Here is an 18,986-nt window from a genome sequence, read left to right as displayed (position 1 = left end):
TGATCCCAGTCATGGAAATGCAACAGTGAGTTTTAAGTACAATGCACCAAATGATTTATAACAAAGAATTAGCAGACACATTAAACTATGTTTCTAGATGGTAAAGCAGCAGATGACACAGCAGACAGCAAGCAGAGGGAATTTTTACCATTAGAGTCTATTGCAGCAGATGAGACAGCAATCAGAGGTGGGAAGTTGTACCATTTGAATATGTTGCAGAAGACAGCAAGCAGAGGGAATTTTTACCATTAGAGTCTATTGCAGCAGATGAGACAGCAATCAGAGGTGGGAAGTTGTACCATTTGAATATGTTGCAGAAGACAGCAAGCAGAGGGAATTTTTACCTGTATGAAGAGAGAAGATGGATTTTAGTTCTGTGCCATGTAATAACTGCTGTATCCCGACGCTTATCTTCGTGACGCTTTGCTTCTGTGATGCGTGCACCCCTATGGATGGTTCTAAATTTATAGTCCAGACTGCAGGGTCTGAAGAGATGGATTGTGGGAACTGGTTGAGGATAATTTGGCAGCTGGGGTCAGCACACCAGGGGGGTTTTTTTGGGATGATCAAAGACATTCAGCCTGGCAACATCTATTTTAACACCTCCACCAGATAAGATCTACACTGATCCCAGTCATGGAAATGCAACAGTGAGTTTTAAGTACAATGCACCAAATGATTTATAACAAAGAATTAGCAGACACATTAAACTATGTTTCTAGATGGTAAAGCAGCAGATGACACAGCAGACAGCAAGCAGAGGGAATTTTTACCATTAGAGTCTATTGCAGCAGATGAGACAGCAATCAGAGGTGGGAAGTTGTACCATTTGAATATGTTGCAGAAGACAGCAAGCAGAGGGAATTTTTACCATTAGAGTCTATTGCAGCAGATGAGACAGCAATCAGAGGTGGGAAGTTGTACCATTTGAATATGTTGCAGAAGACAGCAAGCAGAGGGAATTTTTACCATTAGAGTCTATTGCAGCAGATGAGACAGCAATCAGAGGTGGGAAGTTGTACCATTTGAATATGTTGCAGAAGACAGCAAGCAGAGGGAATTTTTACCATTAGAGTCTATTGCAGCAGATGAGACAGCAATCAGAGGTGGGAAGTTGTACCATTTGAATATGTTGCAGAAGACAGCAAGCAGAGGGAATTTTTACCTGTATGAAGAGAGAAGATGGATTTTAGTTCTGTGCCATGTAATAACTGCTGTATCCCGACGCTTATCTTCGTGACGCTTTGCTTCTGTGATGCGTGCACCCCCACATGCGGTCATGGTTTCAGGATTTCCTTAGTATTGCACAGGTGATGGAATTATTGCCTGCCCAGGTGATGTGATGATCGTCTTGGCAATCCTAAGGAAATCCTGAAAACATGACCTGTTGGAAGTTCTTGAGGACTGGAGTTGGGGAACAGCCACGCGGAGAAATCCGCAGCATGTGCACAGCGTTTTTCAGTTTACCATTGAAAACAATGGTACTGTACAACGCAGCTAAGGCTAAGTGCACACGTTGCAGAAAATTTCTGCTCAAAAACCTGAATCCCTTCCCAGAAACCGCATCTATTTTTCCACGGCGGTTTTTGCACGTTTTTGATGCGTTTTTTTCCGCAGCGGTTTCAAACCTCATGGAAGAAGCCAAAACCGCAGAAAAATCCGCAAAATTAATGAGCATGCTGTGTTTTTTACCACGATGCGTTTTTTTGCGGTAAAAAACACATCAATGTGCAAAATGCATAGAAATGACTGGGAAGCTTATTTTTAGCGGTTTTATAGTGAAAACCGCGGTAAAAACCGCTAAAAAAAACGCTGTGTGTGAACACAGCCTCAATCTGCTGCGGACCCTCAGGGCCAGAAAAGCTGCGGATACACAGCAGAATCCACACCGTGTGCATATAGCCTTAGGGGTAAGTTCACGCTAGGCGTTTTTCAATGTTTGTTTTTTTCGGGCGCATCAAAACCTGATCTCCTGGCAGGTAAGAAGCTGCAGGAAAAAAATTGTTTTCCTTGTTTTTTTTCTTGCGGCAGTTTTGGTATACTAGATTTGTGCATGCTGATAAAGTTCAGTGTTGAAAAAAAGAAGTCCTATTCCATAGAATCAGGTTTTGGAAAAAAAACAAAACGCAACAAAACGTGATACCTGCGTTTTTCTCAATGTTTTTTCATCTCCCATTCAGGTCAAATGGGTGAAAAACACTGAACGAAGTGACATGCTCTATGTCCAAAAAACCATGCAAAGCACAAATCCTGATGAGATAAAAAGCAGCAATGTGTGGGCATGAGATTTCTGAAATCTTTGCTGGTCCTGTAAACACAGCTGAAAATTTGCTTTAACCCCTTAGTGACAGAGCCATTTTACTGCTAAATGACCAGGCCAATTTTTACAATTATGACCACTGTCACTTTATGAGGTTATAACTCTGGAACGCTTTAACAGATCCTGCTAATTCTGATTGTTTTTTCATGACATATTGTACTTCATGTTAGTGGTAAATTTTCTTCGATATGTCTTGTGTTTATTTATGAAAAAAATGAAAATATGGCGAAAATTTAGAAAATTTTGCAATTTTAAAACTTTAAATTTTTATGCCCTTAAATCAGAGAGATGTGTCACATGAATTTCTTAATAAATAACATTTCCCACATGTCTACTTTACATCAGCACAATTTTGGAAACAAAATTTTTTTTTGTTAGGAAATTATAAGGGTTAAAAGTTGACAAACGATTTCTCATTTTTACAACAAAATTTACAAAACCATTTTTTTAGAGACCACATCATATTTAAAGTCATTTTGAGGGGTGTACATGACAGAAAATACCCAAAAGTGACACCATTCTAAAAACTAAACCCCTCAATGTGCTCAAAACCACATTCAAGAAGTTTATTAACCCTTTACGTGCTTCACAGGAACTAAAGAAATGTGGAAGGAAAAAATTAACATTTAACTTTTTTTTGCAAAAAATTTACTTCAGAACCAATTTTTTTTATTTTTACAAGTGGTAAAAGAGAAAATAAACCAGAAAATTTGTTGTGCAATTTCTCCTGAATACGCCAATACTCCATATATGTGGGGGTAAACCACTTTTTCAGCGCACGGCAGAGCTCACAAGGGAAGGAGCACCGTTTGACTTTTTCAACGCAGAATTGGCTGCAATTGAGATCGGATGCCATGTTGCGTTCGGAGAGTACCTAATGTTCCTAAACAGTGGAAACGCCCAACAAGTGACTCAATTTTGGAAACTAGACCCCTTAAGGAAGTTATCTAGATGTGTGGTGAGCACTTTGAACCTTCAAGTGCTTCACAGAAGTTTATAACGTAGAGCCGTGAAAAAAAAATCATTTTTTTTCCACAAAAATGATCTTTTTGCCCCAAAATTTTTATTTTTACAAGGGTAACAGGAGAAATCATACCCCCACAGTTGTTGTGCGATTTGTCCTGAGTATGCTGATACCCCATATGTGGGGGTAAACCACTGTTTGGGCGCACGGCAGAGCTCAGAAGGGAAGGAGTACCGTTTGGCTTTTTCAATGCAGAATTGGCTGGAATTGAGATTGGATGCCATGTCGCTTTTGGAGAGCACCTGATGTGCCTAAACAGTGATAAGAAACCCACAAGTGACCCCATTTTGGAAACTAGACCCCCAAAGGAGCTTATCTAAATATGTGGTGAGCACTTTAAACCCCCAAGTGCTTCACAGAAGTTAATAAACGCAGAGCCGCAAAAATAAAAAATCATTTTATCATTGATTTTTTAGCCCGCTATTTTTTATTTTCCTAAGGGTAACAGGAGAAATTGGACTAAAAAATTGTTGTGCAATTTGTCCTGAGTACGCTGATACCCCATATGTGGGGGAGGGGACCACTGTTTTGGCGCATGGGAGAGCTCGGAAGGGAAGGAGGGCCATTTTGGAATGCAGACTTTGATGGAATGTTCTGTGGGCGTCATGTTGCGTTTGCAGAGCCCCTGATGTGCCTAAACAGTATAAACCCCCCACAAGTGACAGTTTGGAAACTAGACCCCCCCCAAGGAGCGGATCTAGATGTGTGGTGAGCACTTTGAACCTCCAAGTGCTTCACAGAAGTTTATAATGCAGAGCCGTGAAAATAAAGTCTTTTTTCCACAAAAGTGATTTTTTTTTAGCCCCCAATTTTTTTATTTTCCCAAGGTAACAGGAGAAATTAGACCCCCAAAGTTGGTAAATAGTGGAAACCCCTCAATTCTTGCTCCAACCCTAATCCCAATCCTAATTCTAATCCTAATTCGCCCTAACCCTAATTCTAATCCTAATTCTAACCCTAACCCTAATTCCAACCCTAACCCTAATGGAAAAATGAAAAAAAAAAATATATATTTTCTTTATTTCATTGTGTTTGCCTATCTAAGGGGGTGATAAACGGGGGGGGGGGCTATTTACTATTTTTTTTATTTTGATCACTATGATAGTTTATCATAGTGATCAAAATGAATGAATGGAATCTGCCAGCCGGAGCCTGCAGATTCCCGGCAGGCGCACTGCGCATGCGCCCGCCATTTTCTCCGGATCCGAGATGGCGGCGCCCACCGGAGGAAGCCGCAGGGACCCAGGACCACCGGGAGGGGACAGAGGACCACCGGGAAGTACAGTGGGGGATCGGGGACCTTATTTCTCTCTCCTTTCTTGTGCAATCACATCAGCGGAAAGAGAAATTAAATGCAAAATCGCGGCTTTTTTTGCGGTCGCCGTTATAGGGTTAATAACGGCGATCGCAAAAGCGGGGTCGGTAAAAACCGACCCGATTCATGTTCTCTGGGGTCTCGGCTACCCCTGCAGCTGAGACCCCGGAGAAAATCCGACACTGGGGGGCGCTATTTACTTACTCCACAGTGCCGTGAATTAGCGGCGCTGTGGTTTAAGTACCCTTAATTACCGCCGTTAAAAGGCATATCAGCGGTCGTTAAGGGGTTAAAAAAGTTGAAAAAAAACACCTAGTGTGTACGCAGCCTTAGTGTCTCCGCAGCCCCTGCCTCCTATTTTTCAGACTGGTTGGGCCCATAAACGCGCGCAGTCACCGCCCACAAGCCATACACGCGCGCAGCCACCGCCCACACGCCATACATGCGCAGTCACCGCCCACAAGCCATACACGCACACAGTCACCGCCCACAAGCCATACACGCACACAGTCACCGCCCACAAGCCATACACGCACACAGTCACCGCCCACAAGCCATACACGCACACAGTCACCGCCCACAAGCCATACACGCACAGTCACCGCCCACAAGCCATACACGCGTGCAGCCACCGCCCACACGCCATACACGCGCGCAGCCACCGCCCACACGCCATACACGCGCGCAGCCACCGCCCACACGCCATACACGCGCGCAGCCACCGCCCACACGCCATACACGCGCGCAGCCACCGCCCACACGCCATACACGCGCGCAGCCACCGCCCACACGCCATACACGCGCGCAGCCACCGCCCACACGCCATACACGCGCGCAGCCACCGCCCACACGCCATACACGCGCGCAGCCACCGCCCACACGCCATACACGCGCGCAGCCACCGCCCACACGCCATACACGCGCGCAGTCACCGCCCACACGCCATACACGCGCGCAGTCACCGCCCACACTCTTCCCCCCTCCCGATCTGCAGCGTTTCATCTCCAGCAAAACCGCAGATCTTTTTTAGACCTGCAGTTTTGCTGTGGCTCAATGCATGTCAATGGGTGCAGAAACGCTGCAGATCCGCACAAAGAGTTGACGTTGCGGATTTGAACAGGCAACGTTTCCGCACGGATTTTTCTGCAGCATGTGCGCAGCGTTTTTCATTGATTGCAATGGTACTGGACAACGCAGGAGAATCTGCAAAGTGTGCACATACCCTTACAGATTACCCGGGGCGCTGCATAGGCCGCCAGACACCTCAGTGTCTGAACTGAACAGGGAACAAGGCGGAAATGGACACTGTGACATAGAGAAAGGCGGGAAGTCACCTCAGGACAAACAGCTGATCAGTGAGGTGCAGGGTTCTGTTCATATTTGTTTTGGTTTTTTTTCCTCCCTTGGCTTATATTAATAAGCCAAGGGAGGATATAAAGGGATATCCAGCAATGAACACTGCGCTAATAAGTGTGGGCAGCGCAAATGAGTACTATAGAGTGGGCCCCTGTGCAGAGACCTCATCCCTCCAACAGGAGCAGCTCTGCGAGGCTGCGAGCGATGATTTCCTCCCACCTCCAGGGGCCGCTGTGCGCCGTCTGTGCGGAGTCCTCCCATCACTAGAGGCCGCTCGCAGTATATGCGGTGATCTCCTCTCACCACCAGAGGCCGCTGTGGGCAGTATGTGCGGAGATCTCCCACCTCCAGAGGCCGCTGTGGGCAGTATGTGCGGAGATCTCCCACCTCCAGAGGCCGCTGTGGGCAGTGTGCGAGTTTTCTCGTCTCTAAGACGCTCATTGTGCTGGTTACTAGGTGCGGGATGTGGGCTTTAGTCACCCGAGGTACTCAGCGGTGAGTGTAATATCAGCGAGCGGAGACCTGAAGCTCGACTGAGGTGTCTGTAGGGGAGAGGGTAACCCGATGTCTGTGAGGGGTGGTCACATTGATATCTGTGGGGGACCATTGGTCACCCCGATATCTGCCCGGGGACCATTGGTCACCCTGATGTCTGCCTGGGGACCATTGGTCGCCCCGATGTGTGCCCGGGGGGCCATTGGTGGCCCCGATGTGTGCCCGGGGGGCCATTGGTGGCCCCGATGTGTGCCCCGGGGGGCCATTGGTGACCCCGATGTGTGCGCGGGGGGCCATTGGTGGCTCCGATGTGTGCCCGGGGGGCCATTGGTGGCTCCGATGTGTGCCCGGGGGGCCAGTGGTGGCCCCGATGTGTGCCCGGGGGGCCAGTGGTGGCCCCGATGTGTGCCCGGGGGGCCAGTGGTCATCTCGATGTCATCTTTCACCCCCACCTCTTATCTGTTGATTCTCCTATTACTCCATTTGTTCTCCTGGTTATGGCTATAGTTGGTGGAAAGGACAGTGACCTCCATCATCCAGTTTCTCTGTGTCCGGGAATGTACAGAGCCTGACGTTCTCGTGCTGTGGTCACTACTTACCACCTGATGTAATCTTATGAGTGAGGTGTTCCTGTATTTGGGGGGTGTCGGGGCGTTTTCTGAGGGGACTCTGTCCTGATTAGTGTGGAGAATAACTGAGCACTAGTCAGATTTTTCCCGTGAGTCCTGTGTGCAGAGCGTCCGTATCTATAGGAACCTGCGAGGGATGATTGTCTCATGTCTCTGATTGCAGATCCTGCTCTGTGCAGTGATGCCGGCAGTCATCACCCTCCTCAGGATGGAGCTTCCAATCTGTGGCCGAAGATCGGTTTGTCTTTCCTTCATGCACGTCGGGGACATTAATGAGCTGTAACCTGCACCAACCATGCCCACAAGGATGGAGCTGAAGATGTCTCACACCTCTCAGTCTTCTGACCTCGGACGTGTCATAGTGGATGATGATGGCTCTGACCTGACCCTAAACAAAGAGCAGGAGATCAGGGACTGGATAGAGAAGCAGATGGATGATGCGCCGCTGCTCAGTAAGAACCTTACAAATCATGTTGTACCCAAACCCCCCATCAGACCAAAGCCGCGACTGCAAAGATTGGAAAGAGCCTTCTCCCTGGATGACCAGAGCTGGCGCCGGAGGTTTAAGGCGAGCCAGGGGAGCTTAACGGACCCTAATGAAAGTGGTTCCTCTAACGGGTCTCTTCAGGAAGCCTCGGCTATCGAGGATCTGGCATCTGAGTCATCAGGGACCACTCACTTGCAGGCCAACATGGTGTCAAGATTCCCAAAAATAAGTCATAAACCTTGTCTCGCACACACCAAGCCCCTGCAGCTTCTCCCCCAGTTAGAAGCCAACACAAGCCTGAGGACACAGAGGACGACTAATAGGATGGAGCTGGATTACAGGGATTATAAGCACCAGCAGCTTCTGCGCCATAGCACCAGCCTGGGCGACACACGACTGAACGGTGCAGGCTGCGACCTCCACTCCAATGAGTCCATGAAAAGCACTTACAGCCTTCTCACACCTCTACGCTCCAAGGATGTGCGCAACAGGTGAGGACACCCCCAAAATCTGGGGCGTAGTGTGCCCAGGATTATTTGTATTCAGCTTGGGGGTTACCTGTGTTTGGGATCTGCACGGCCGTATGTTTCCGCATGTGAGAGATATAAACATGGATCCAGACATGCTTCTATTTCAGGGGCTCGTGGCTGCAATATGGAACTCTGCGGCCCCTTCATTTGTTTTTTAATGGGTTTAATATTTTGATAAATTACACGTGAGAGTTGATATAATTGACCCGTGGGGGGGGGCACCATGATCCACATGACCACTGCAGCCTCCTCATGCTGCCAGCATCAGTGTCAAGGCTAGTGATTGGCTGCAGCATTCACTGGGTTGTACATGATTTAATTGCTCAGGGCAATAGAGAAAGGTGGGGATGAGACATTGCTGGCCGATTTTTAGACTTGCTGATCAGTCCATATGAGTCCGCTCTGTGAGATTTGGAGGGACCTCTGAGGGTGATATTCTCATTCCTCCCCCGGTGTCATCTATGTGAAGTCACAATCAAACCTAAAATACTTCACAGTTCTCAATTTCTCAAAAAGAAGGGTCTGCAGCTTTCTTTATTGTAAGTGACTAGAAGCTGAGTAATATAAGGATGTGTGCTGCATCCATACATGGTAGGACATTCAGCTACATACAGACCTCACAGATGGGTATTTGATGATCCCCTAAGACCACCATTATCGGTACCATTCTGCAGACTGTTTCCTGTCTTCTCAGGAGTTATTTGGAGGGGAGTCTCTTGGCCAGCGGCGCATTGCTCGGAGCTGAGGAACTAGATCGATATTTCCCAGAGAGGCTGCTGCGAGTTTTCATTGCTACGTGGAACATGCAGGGACGCAAGGTGAGATGAGGAGCGCGGCGTGATGCGGCAGAGGCAGCTCAGTGTGCAGCATGTTTGTTGAGTGGGTGGATTCTTGCTAGTGTGCTCTGACTAATCAGATGTCTCCACACTGCTGTTATCCCTCTCGCATCACAGCTTGAGTCTCACATAGACTCTGAGGCAGAGATGCTGCAGCTGCATCCCCCCCCTTCCTGTATTCTATACTGTAATTGATTTCTTTGGACGAGGTCTCGAAGATCCGCAGGCTGCAGGACAGCGAGGAAAACGTCGCTGCCCCATAATATCACAGATCATGTACGCTTAACTGCTCTAACCACAGGTGCCCGGAGCCCCGCCCCCCCGTAACAGATATCAGCGCTGCAAGATGGGGCTGTCACTGATGTAACACCTCCCTCCTCTAATAGCTCCGTTCCTTTAATAATTAGGTCCCTTTCTTGGTTCCTATGTGCGGGCCCAGTTGGGATTTTCTTTTACTGCAATTCATTATCTGCAACCCCTTGTTTTTGTCATGAGGGTATAGAAACTCTTTCCATTTCTTACTCTGCGCTCTATATTTACCAACACCGTCCAAGGGAGGCTATAAATACAATCTTTCCTGTACTGAGAATTGTGCCATCCCTGGAGTGTCAGGCCCTTAACTCTTTGTAGCATAGAGCACTTAATGATTCCTCGTGTTCTCTGCACCTGATGTCGCCTTATTCCGGGACGCTCATCTGTATCCACTTACCTAGGGTTATCAGTAGTGACGTTTCTCTGTGCCCTCTTGCCCCAGGATATCAGTAGTGTCGCTCCCCTGTGCCCTCTTATCTCGGGATATCAGTAGTGTCGCTCCCCTGTGCCCTCTTATCTCGGGATATCAGTAGTGTCGTTCCCCCGTGCCCTCTTATCTCGGGATATCAGTAGTGTCGCTCCCCGGTGCCCTCTTACCCAGGATATCAGTAGTGACATTCCTATGTGCCCTCTTACCCCAAGATATCAGTAGTGTCTCTCCCCTGTGCCCTCTTATCTCGGGCTATCAGAAGTGTCGCTCCCCTGTGCCCTCTTACCCCAGGATATCAGTAGTGTCGCTCCCCCGTGCCCTCTTATCTCGGGATATCAGTAGTATTGCTCCCCTGTGCCCTCTTATCTCGGGATATCAGTAGTGTCGTTCCCCTGTGCCCTCTTACCCCAGGATATCAGTAGTGTCGCTCCCCCGTGCCCTCTTATCTCGGGATATCCGTAGTGTCGCTCCCCCGTGCCCTCTTATCTCGGGATATCAGTAGTGTCGCTCCCCCGTGCCCTCTTACCTCTGGATATCAGTAGTGTCGCTCCCCTGTGCCCTCTTACCCCAGGATATCAGTAGTGTCGCTCCCCTGTGCCCTCTTACCCCAGGATATCAGTAGTGTCGCTCCCCTGTGCCCTCTTACCCCAGGATATCAGTAGTGTCGCTCCCCTGTGCCCTCTTACCCCAGGATATCAGTAGTGTCGCTCCCCTGTGCCCTCTTACCCCAGGATATCAGTAGTGTCGCTCCCCTGTGCCCTCTTATCCCAGGATATCAGTAGTGTCGCTCCCCTGTGCCCTCTTACCCCAGGATATCAGTAGTGTCGCTCCCCTGTGCCCTCTTACCCCAGGATATCAGTAGTGTCGCTCCCCTGTGCCCTCTTACCCCAGGATATCAGTAGTGTCGCTCCCCTGTGCCCTCTTACCCCAGGATATCAGTAGTGTCGCTCCCCTGTGCCCTCTTACCCCAGGATATCAGTAGTGTCGCTCCCCTGTGCCCTCTTACCCCAGGATATCAGTAGTGTCGCTCCCCTGTGCCCTCTTACCCCGGGATATCAGTAGTGTCGCTCCCCTGTGCCCTCTTACCCCGGGATATCAGTAGTGTCGCTCCCCCGTGCACTCTTACCCCGGGATATCAGTAGTGTCGCTCCCCCGTGCCCTCTTATCTCGGGATATCCGTAGTGTCGCTCCCCCGTGCCCTCTTTCTTCGGGATATCAGTAGTGTCGCTCCCCTGTGCCCTCTTACTTCGGGAAGTCAGTAGTGATGCTTCTTTGTGCCCTCTTACTTCGGGATATCAGTAGTGATGATCTTTTGACACCCCAGAGGCATGCATCCAGAATCATAAGCTAATTACGGATTATCAGATGCCAGAACAAAGGGTTCTTTGATAACGTCACCTGTTTCCTGCAATACCCAAGATGTATGAAAGTTGCTGACATCCCGCAGTAACACACGACTTGCATTGTATTATTTTCTGATACAGTTGCTCGGGCAGATGTGCGATATGGTTGTATATCTCGCAGTCATTATTCACATTAGTCTGCAGATGTTCGGGGTAACGTGTATCACCTGCTTGGGATTATACAGACGTGGGTTCATGTATCCTTGTGTATGATGTTTCTCCCCCTTTGCTTCATGCAGGAGCTCCCGGAGACGCTGGATGACTTCTTGCTGCCATCAGATGATGATTTTGCACAAGATATGTATGTTATTGGTGTCCAGGAAGGAAGCCCAGACCGGTCAGTGCCCCAATCATTTTATATGTGTGAAATTGGAGAATCGTATTTGCTTGCTTCTGTTATCACATTTGTCTGTGATTCATGTGAACATGACCTACCTGCAGTACCAGACATGGCCGCAGAGCAGCGCTATATTTGGGAGGGAGAATCCATGTTTCATAGTGTGATACAATCTGTACAGTAAAGCTGAGCAGCCCCATCGCCTGAGGCTGCCCCTATATCCACATGACACTTTCTACCTGTAAACTTGACATAGAATGTGGAGTGAAGCCACCATCTACATCGCTGTGCACACTTGTACTTGTGATTGATTGCTCACACTCTGTCCTTGGGGCTCTGTCCTTTCATCCCTGTGGGTAGATGTGATTGAAGCCGTCATTTCCTGGCTGTACAGCCATTAAGTAGTCTCTTAGATTGATGCCCGCAGTCACTCATGACCCTTGTGTGTATTCACAGGCGGGAGTGGGAGGTTCGACTCCAGGAGACCCTGGGACCACATTACGTGCTGCTCCACTCCAGTGCTCATGGCGTCCTCTACCTGTCAGTCTTCATTCGACGAGACCTGATCTGGTTCTGCTCTGGTAAGATCTGTTCTCCCTGCTTTCCACATGTGGGTCTCCTGCGATCATGGACATGGGAGATGTGGGGGTCACCAGCAGAGAGGGGACAGTACACAGAAACTAGAGATTAGCGAATACCTTTAAAGGACCCTGGACCATCAGCCATGTCCATAGCTCATGGTCACCAGATGTGAACCTCCAACCCGCAGGTATCCCTGGCACCTCTTTGTAGGCCTGGCTTTACACTATTGAGGTGTGACACACATGACTTCTTGCTGAGCCAACAAATCTAAAGAGGTGCCCTTGATGCCTGTGGGGAGGAGAAGGTTCATTGGACTCCTATTTGGTGGCCATGGACTAATGACCTAACCACTGTTCTGGGGTCCTGGGAATTTATCCGCTCATCTTTAATAACAATTACTTTATAAGGATTTCTGAGGCTACAGGTCATCCTGAGTGTTGGAGGTCTGTGTTAGACTTTTCTAAGGGCATACCAGTAATCCAGAACATCAGATAATCCAGCACTGGTGGGTTGGATTGAAGGTATGCTGCTGTACGCATTGTGTGGACTTTACAGGAAGTTATAAAGCTTTGGAGGTGTCAGCAGGGCAATGTGATGGGATCTATCCCTTTGTGTATTGATCCTGATGTGTTCTCTTCTATAGAGGTGGAATATGCCACGGTCACCACACGGATCGTCTCACAGATCAAGACCAAGGGAGCCCTCGCCGTGTCCTTCACTTTTTTTGGAACCTCCTTCCTCTTGATTACGTCGCATTTCACATGTAAGAATATGTCCAATCTGCTGTGTGTGGCGCTCGACCCGATAATGACTATGCAACTTCTAATAGACTTTCCGCTCCAACCATTGTAAGGAGCTCTTTCCTGCTTGTTGTCAGTGAATGGTCACATTCTTGTTTGTAGTCCAATGCTTAAATCCTCTGCGGACCCAGTCCTGCTCATTACAGTGTGTGGATGTGTACTCTGATACATTGTAACAAACTCTCATCTGTGTGAGGAAATGGTTTTAGCTTCTGGGTATTAGTGACAACGTCTTGTTAATTCTTTGGCAGCAACCAGAGATGTTGATATGAAGGGATGAGAAAATAATGATCTGGTTATTTATAAGCCATTCAGTAAAAACTCTAAAGCCGGACCCTGTGTCCGTCCATTCTGATCTGAGTGTTTCTTTTGGCAGCTGGAGATGGCAAAGTCATCGAGAGGATCCTCGACTACAAGAAAATAGTTGAGGGTTTGGCACTACCTCGTAATATTCCTGACACCAACCCGTACCGCTCCAATCCCTGTGAGTATGATCAGTCACCGGTGTCTTGTCTTGTTCTGCTCATTAGTCTCCAACTGCACACCCCGTGTGATGAGCTGTAGTTCCAACTTCTGCCTCCGGAGGCAGTGCAGTAATATTGGAAGGTTCCAGACGTAGTGAATGATGGCACTGTATAAGGGGACGCACAGGTTGTTCCAGCATGGATAATAATCTCTTGTTTCTTCTCCATCTTCTCTTCTGCTTGACCTTCCAGTGGACGTTACAAGTCGCTTTGATGAAGTTTTCTGGTTCGGTGACTTTAACTTCCGATTGAACAAGGATCGTTCAGGAGTGAACTCCATTTTACAACGTAAACCGGAGTTAGACATGTCACGGCTGCTGCAGTACGATCAGCTGATCAAAGAGATGAACGACGGTAATGGTGGATTGGATGCTAATTTATTTAACTTTTTTTGATTCTTCACAGGTGAAAGTTCATATGAGTGAGAATAGCGGCTGCGGAGCATTAATTTGTTACAAATGTACAATAACAGATTAGTTTGTATGTTCTCCCCGTGTTTGTTGGGTTTCCTCTGGGTTCTCCGGTTTCTTCCCACACTCCAAAGACATACTGATAGGGAATTTAGATTGTGAGCCCCATCGGGGGCAGTGCCAATAATGTCTGCAAAGCGCTGTGGAATTAATGGCGCTATATAAATGAGTAAAATCAATAAATACATAGTATATACTGCAGTGCAGCCCCCCCCTCCCCCGCTGCAGACAGACATAGGATTTAGGGGCGTCTCACAAAGCCGTTATGCCGTCAGCAAAAGTCGTGGATTAGGAAAGAGGAGACCGAGGTGCAGGTGAACAAATCTGAGCTGGAAAATGAGCACAGACCGCCATCTGCTCCAGCCTCAGATTACAGGGAGACTCTAAATGTTGCTCCTGCGCACTCTCATAAGCTTATTATTTCTCTTTCTCTCCAGGGTCTATATTTAAGGGATTTGAAGAGGCTGCTATTCAGTTTCTCCCCACATATAAGTTTGACATTGGCTGTGACGAATATGACAGCACATCGAAGCAGAGAACGCCGTCCTATACGGTAAGAGAAAAGCTGGGGGGACCTGAACCTCTTATTTGTGTCACATGTTAAAGCTGTGAACTTGGTATCAATAGACATCCTTGACTAGGAGGGCTTGCTCTAACAGAAGCCATAGCTTTAGAAATCCGCTGGATAGAACATTTTCTTTGTTTATATGCAAATGAGGTGTATGGATCACTGTGGGCGGAGACATGCGATCCAGAGCCTTTTCTCTGGCAGTTACACTGGCTAGCTCCTCCCCCACTGCAATACTTCACAGTACTGGGCCAGTGAAGGTGTTGGAGAGCAGGTGCTGCTCTGCATCGGGTAGCCCCACCTGTGGAGCTCCAAGCATTTCATTTGCATATAGATTTTTCTCCCAAACTATCCAGTGGATTTTTAAACTACAGCTTACTGCTCCTCTCCCCCCCCCCCCCCCCCATCACTGCAGCCAGTTTTTCTTTTACAACTTACATTTTTTCTTCCTAATTCTAGAGCCATAGCATCATTTTTCTGTCGATGGCGATATAAATGCTTGTTTTTTGGGGGAATTGATGCAGTTTTAAATGACATTCATTTTGCCACATAATGTACAAAAAATTCCAAGTGGGATGAAATGTTTAAAAAAAAAATGCATGTCTAACACTGTTTTGTTTTTCTGGCGTTCATTCTATGACAAGAATAGGACTAAAATGGTTAATCGGCCATGACAGTTTGATTATGAGCAGCTGAAGTGTTGGGAGAGACGGCTGCTCACCGTATCTCCATCCCTGGATGTGGTTCAGTGTGTAGAATGAGAACTGTTTGTCTCTCACATGTCTGTGTGTATGGAGGTGTGCAGACCTCCTGGATTGAGTGCTTTTTCTAAAGGACTAAGAAGCTGGACTCTCGTGCTGGTTAGCCAGCCTGACTTATTGTACGGACTTTTTGCTTTATGTTTTACTTCATACTTTACTAAGGCTGTATTTCAGTTTCCTACAATGTGGTTTATTAGGAATGAAATAAAGCAGCCGGACTAGAAATGGTTCCTGTGATACCTTAGATCGCTCCCAAATGAGTTGCATTGTTACAACAGATACATGGAAACTTAGGAAAACTATTATATAGTGCGTGACCACATGTGGACTCCTGGGAAAAGCAGCTCTGTCGTCACCTTATACTAGATCGTCCACCCAGGTTTCCTCCAACTCAGTGTCATATCTAGATTACACAACTTTTTTGTTTGCAAAAGAAATATAACCTTACACCCTGCCCCCTCTCCAGTGGAGATATTGCCGTTACCTGGTGGTTACAGTGCCCTGTGCCGTTCTTTAGATCCCCTTTTGCATGGTCCTCCACGTGACCAGCTCTGGTGGGTCGCACATGTCTAGTCACTTGGTCCCACCAACCAGGGATACTTGTATATGGACTGTGTTTGAAAAATGCTCCTAATAGACATAACTGCTGTTTTTTTCCAGAAGGGGCTACATATGGTGAAAGGGTCATAGCCTCTCACAATGCTCAAGTTGCCCCTTCAAACGAGGTAATGGAGGTGGCCGCATATAGCAAGCCTCTTATATAACCACCGTTACCCTCAGTGCACGCCGCACACTAATCTCTGGATCTCTGCAGGATCGGGTGGTGTACAAGAGTCGGAATAAGGGCGATATCCGCGTCCTGAAGTACGCCTCCTGCTCCCTGGTGAAGACCTCCGACCACAGGCCTGTATTCGGATTATTTCAAGTGAGGATCAGACCCGGCAGAGACAAGTAAGTAATAATTGGCGCCCGCGGGGTCTGTGCTATGATATCTGGTTCTTAGTGGACAACCGTCCAACGCTTATCCACAGGATCGGCGTGGGGGTCTGACCCCTGTGAGTGGCAGAATAAGTACTCCTGTCCCCACTAGTGTATCAGTGTATGTGCTCGACCGACATTCTGTATATTCTCTGTCACTTCCTGAAAAACCAAGCGCAGCACCATAATGAACCGAGCGGTGGTGGGGACAGATATGCCTTGTTCCGCCACTCGGTGCGGGGCCCAATGGTTGGATCCACACCGATCTGCAAACGAAAATGATTGAAAGAAGTTGTCCCCTTGGAACTAGTTTATGCCACTGGGTGGACCCATCAGAAATAGCATTACTAACATCCAGAGGCTGAGAACGTCCTGCTCACTGAGCTGCATGGCTCAGTATGAGACCGTGCTGATACAGTGCAACAAATTATGCTCCCGTGTCTGCTGGGGAGGATCCGGACCAGATTCAGCTCTTGGAGGGTAAAGAAGATTTCCATGAGGTAAGTGGCTATACATCAATCTGTGTCTGGGCCCCCAATGATATGACCATGGGGTCCACGCGCCCTGTTATTTGCAGTAACCCTTCCTTGTAAGAAATGCAGAGAATGGGGACTCTAGCTCCTCAGTCTTGCAGTATAATGCTCCTACAGGTGTACAGCCACATTAGCTTATCAAATTTTAACGGTGAAGAGATATCTGGCTCTACGTGAATAAATCTAATTTATTTCAGGAACATAAATATAGACAGGACAGCTCAGTCAACAAAACCCAACGCGTTCTGACCAGAAAGACCATCATTCAGACCTTCTGGTCAAAACGCATTGGTTTTGCTGACTGAGCTGTCCTGTCTATATATTTATGTTCCTGAAATAAATTAGATTTTAGTCCACTCACTGTGTGCAACGTATCTTTTCACCGTTAGTGTTCCCTGTAAAATAAGTATGCGCAACGGCACGCATCTGATTTCTCCCGCATCTGCGTCCCTATTACCTGTCTTTCAGTATTGGCGTTTGCACAGTGTAAAGTTGCCCTTGTGTTCTTCCTCGCAGCATCCCCTTGGCGGCCGGACTGTTTGACCGCGAGTTGTATCTACTGGGCATCAAGAGGAGAATCTCCCGAGAGCTGCAGAAACAGCACGCAATGAAAAACCAAAAAAACAGCAGCGTCTGCGCCATCTCCTGACAGGAGGCAGCGCTGATCAGAAGAAGAAACACCGCGCTGCCTGCAGTGGGAATGTCCTTATACCTCTCCTGGGGCAAAAAAACTCTGCAATTATTGACTGTAGAACCTTGGAATCAGAAAAATGGAGTCTGAACCACTGTCTGCAACGCTGCCATCTCACCACAAGCCTGTAGAGGGTGCTCTGCATCCTGCAATCATTCCTGGGCCTTCTGCTAATAATATTATGTAATATATGTAAATAGATATTTATCTGGAACAATTCCGTGTCTGTGCATTGTGACGAGGCCGCTTCTGCGGTCTCTGATATTCCAGTTCCACTCACTGTCAGCAGCTTGGAAATGGTGAGAAATAGTTTCCATTTATTGCGATGTAGAACCTGAACGTCCTTCCTGAGCATGTTCTGGCTACACAGCTGAGGAGTATGCTCCAATGTGTCAGTGTGTAGGGAAGAGCCTTCAGCCTGAGGTCTATGAAATGAGACGTGCTGCCAAGTCTACGTTCACCAACACATTGTGACCAGTCTTCACCGCTGTAAGCAGGACAGGTTGTTAACAAAAATATTTGCATTCACTGACTGCAATCAAATCGATAATTAAGGAGAACCAAACAAAATAGCTTAGAAATTGTATTAGAGGATTATGGATCACATTAGGGGTCTTACTGCTGGAACACGGGGCTCTGCACCCATCAGAGAGGCGAACAATAACTTGTGTCACAAAGGGGAACATGGAAATGATGCCGCATTATAAGAGGCGCCTTATGATCCCCTGTAAATGTCACCTGACACAGGAGGGGTTTGAGTCCCTTTCCCACAGCATGGACCTCCAGAGTCTGCCGGTGGGTGACACTGAGGGAGATCCTCCATATATTGGTCCATAGTTGGGGTGGTCTCGGGTGCAGAATGCTGAGAAGATCCATTAATGAAAATGCCAGTTACTATCCTCCATTTTGGTTCACATTGCTCTTACCTTAGAATCCTAATATTTAGGGATCGTTGCATAGTAGTGACGTTTTACTGTATGACCCTCACATTTCTGCAGGAGATTGCTGCTTCTCAGGATCTGGATTGTCCATGACACCAAGGATCTTAAAGGAGGCAGCAGATAGTCCCCAGGAAGCAGAGGAGAAGATGAAGACAAAGGCTGCGGGGACGTATGGCTGCGTTACACAGATCCGTATCACAACAGTGGATCCGCACACCCGGCAGCTCCTGCTGCTGACAGTGACGGGATGTCGCACAGCCGCTGCTCAGTGGTTTTCCCAACACCACTAAAAAAGAACGATCAGAGAAGGTGGACTGTAACTGCCATTATAACTTAATGCATTTTAAATGTGCAGCATTTTCTTTTCCACACCTGTCTAAAGCTTCTGCAAAGTAAGAATGATTTCAAAGATAGAAATGTTGATAGTCTGCATTTTGTTGTTTTCAATTGAATGAACAAAAGAAATCAGTTTATGAGGTAAATCGGCAGGAGGTTGTGCCAAACATCTTGGAGAAGTGACCCCAGATGATCTGTGTACAAGGCTTGTGCATGAGTCAGATACATAATACTGGCCTGAGGTATCAGATGCTGCAGCCGGACAACTACCCCAAACATCCAGCCAATGTCATTAAGAACAGAGTCATGGAAGTGGTGGTACGACCCC

General features: G+C 47.6%; 1 protein-coding gene across 2 annotated transcripts; it reads left to right on the top strand.

The window, feature by feature from the left end:
• Positions 1-511: 511 nt before the first annotated feature.
• On the top strand, positions 512-17,598 carry LOC141069605 (phosphatidylinositol polyphosphate 5-phosphatase type IV-like). 2 transcript variants are annotated; one of them, XM_073559318.1, is made up of 11 exons: positions 512-650; positions 7,303-8,117; positions 8,851-8,974; positions 11,377-11,474; positions 11,931-12,055; positions 12,700-12,819; positions 13,233-13,340; positions 13,573-13,734; positions 14,288-14,403; positions 15,994-16,130; positions 17,207-17,598. In XM_073559318.1, exons 2-11 carry the CDS (start codon positions 7,435-7,437, stop codon positions 17,337-17,339), a joined length of 1,806 nt encoding a protein of 601 aa, XP_073415419.1. In that variant the 5' UTR covers positions 512-650; positions 7,303-7,434; the 3' UTR covers positions 17,340-17,598. The 2 variants fall into 2 exon arrangements, with proteins under 2 accessions (XP_073415419.1, XP_073415410.1); XM_073559309.1 differs by lacking the exon at positions 512-650 and adding an exon at positions 6,209-6,510.
• The last annotated feature ends 1,388 nt before the right edge of the window (positions 17,599-18,986 follow it).

The sequence above is a fragment of the Dendrobates tinctorius genome, unplaced genomic scaffold (assembly GCF_039654945.1).
Source record: "Dendrobates tinctorius isolate UK_male_01 unplaced genomic scaffold, ASM3965494v1 ptg000013l, whole genome shotgun sequence".
Classification (NCBI taxonomy): domain Eukaryota; kingdom Metazoa; phylum Chordata; class Amphibia; order Anura; family Dendrobatidae; genus Dendrobates; species Dendrobates tinctorius.
This window is presented reverse-complemented; position numbering and strand designations above follow the sequence as displayed.

Excerpts from the sequence above, each read along its gene's own strand:
- LOC141069605 (XM_073559318.1), top strand. The coding sequence starts at position 7,435 with ATGCCCACAAGGATGGAGCTGAAGATGTCTCACACCTCTCAGTCTTCT. Across the intron at positions 8,118-8,850 it reads TCCAAGGATGTGCGCAACAG|GAGTTATTTGGAGGGGAGTC; the intron begins GTGAGGACACCC and ends CTGTCTTCTCAG. Across the intron at positions 11,475-11,930 it reads CAGGAAGGAAGCCCAGACCG|GCGGGAGTGGGAGGTTCGAC; the intron begins GTCAGTGCCCCA and ends GTGTATTCACAG.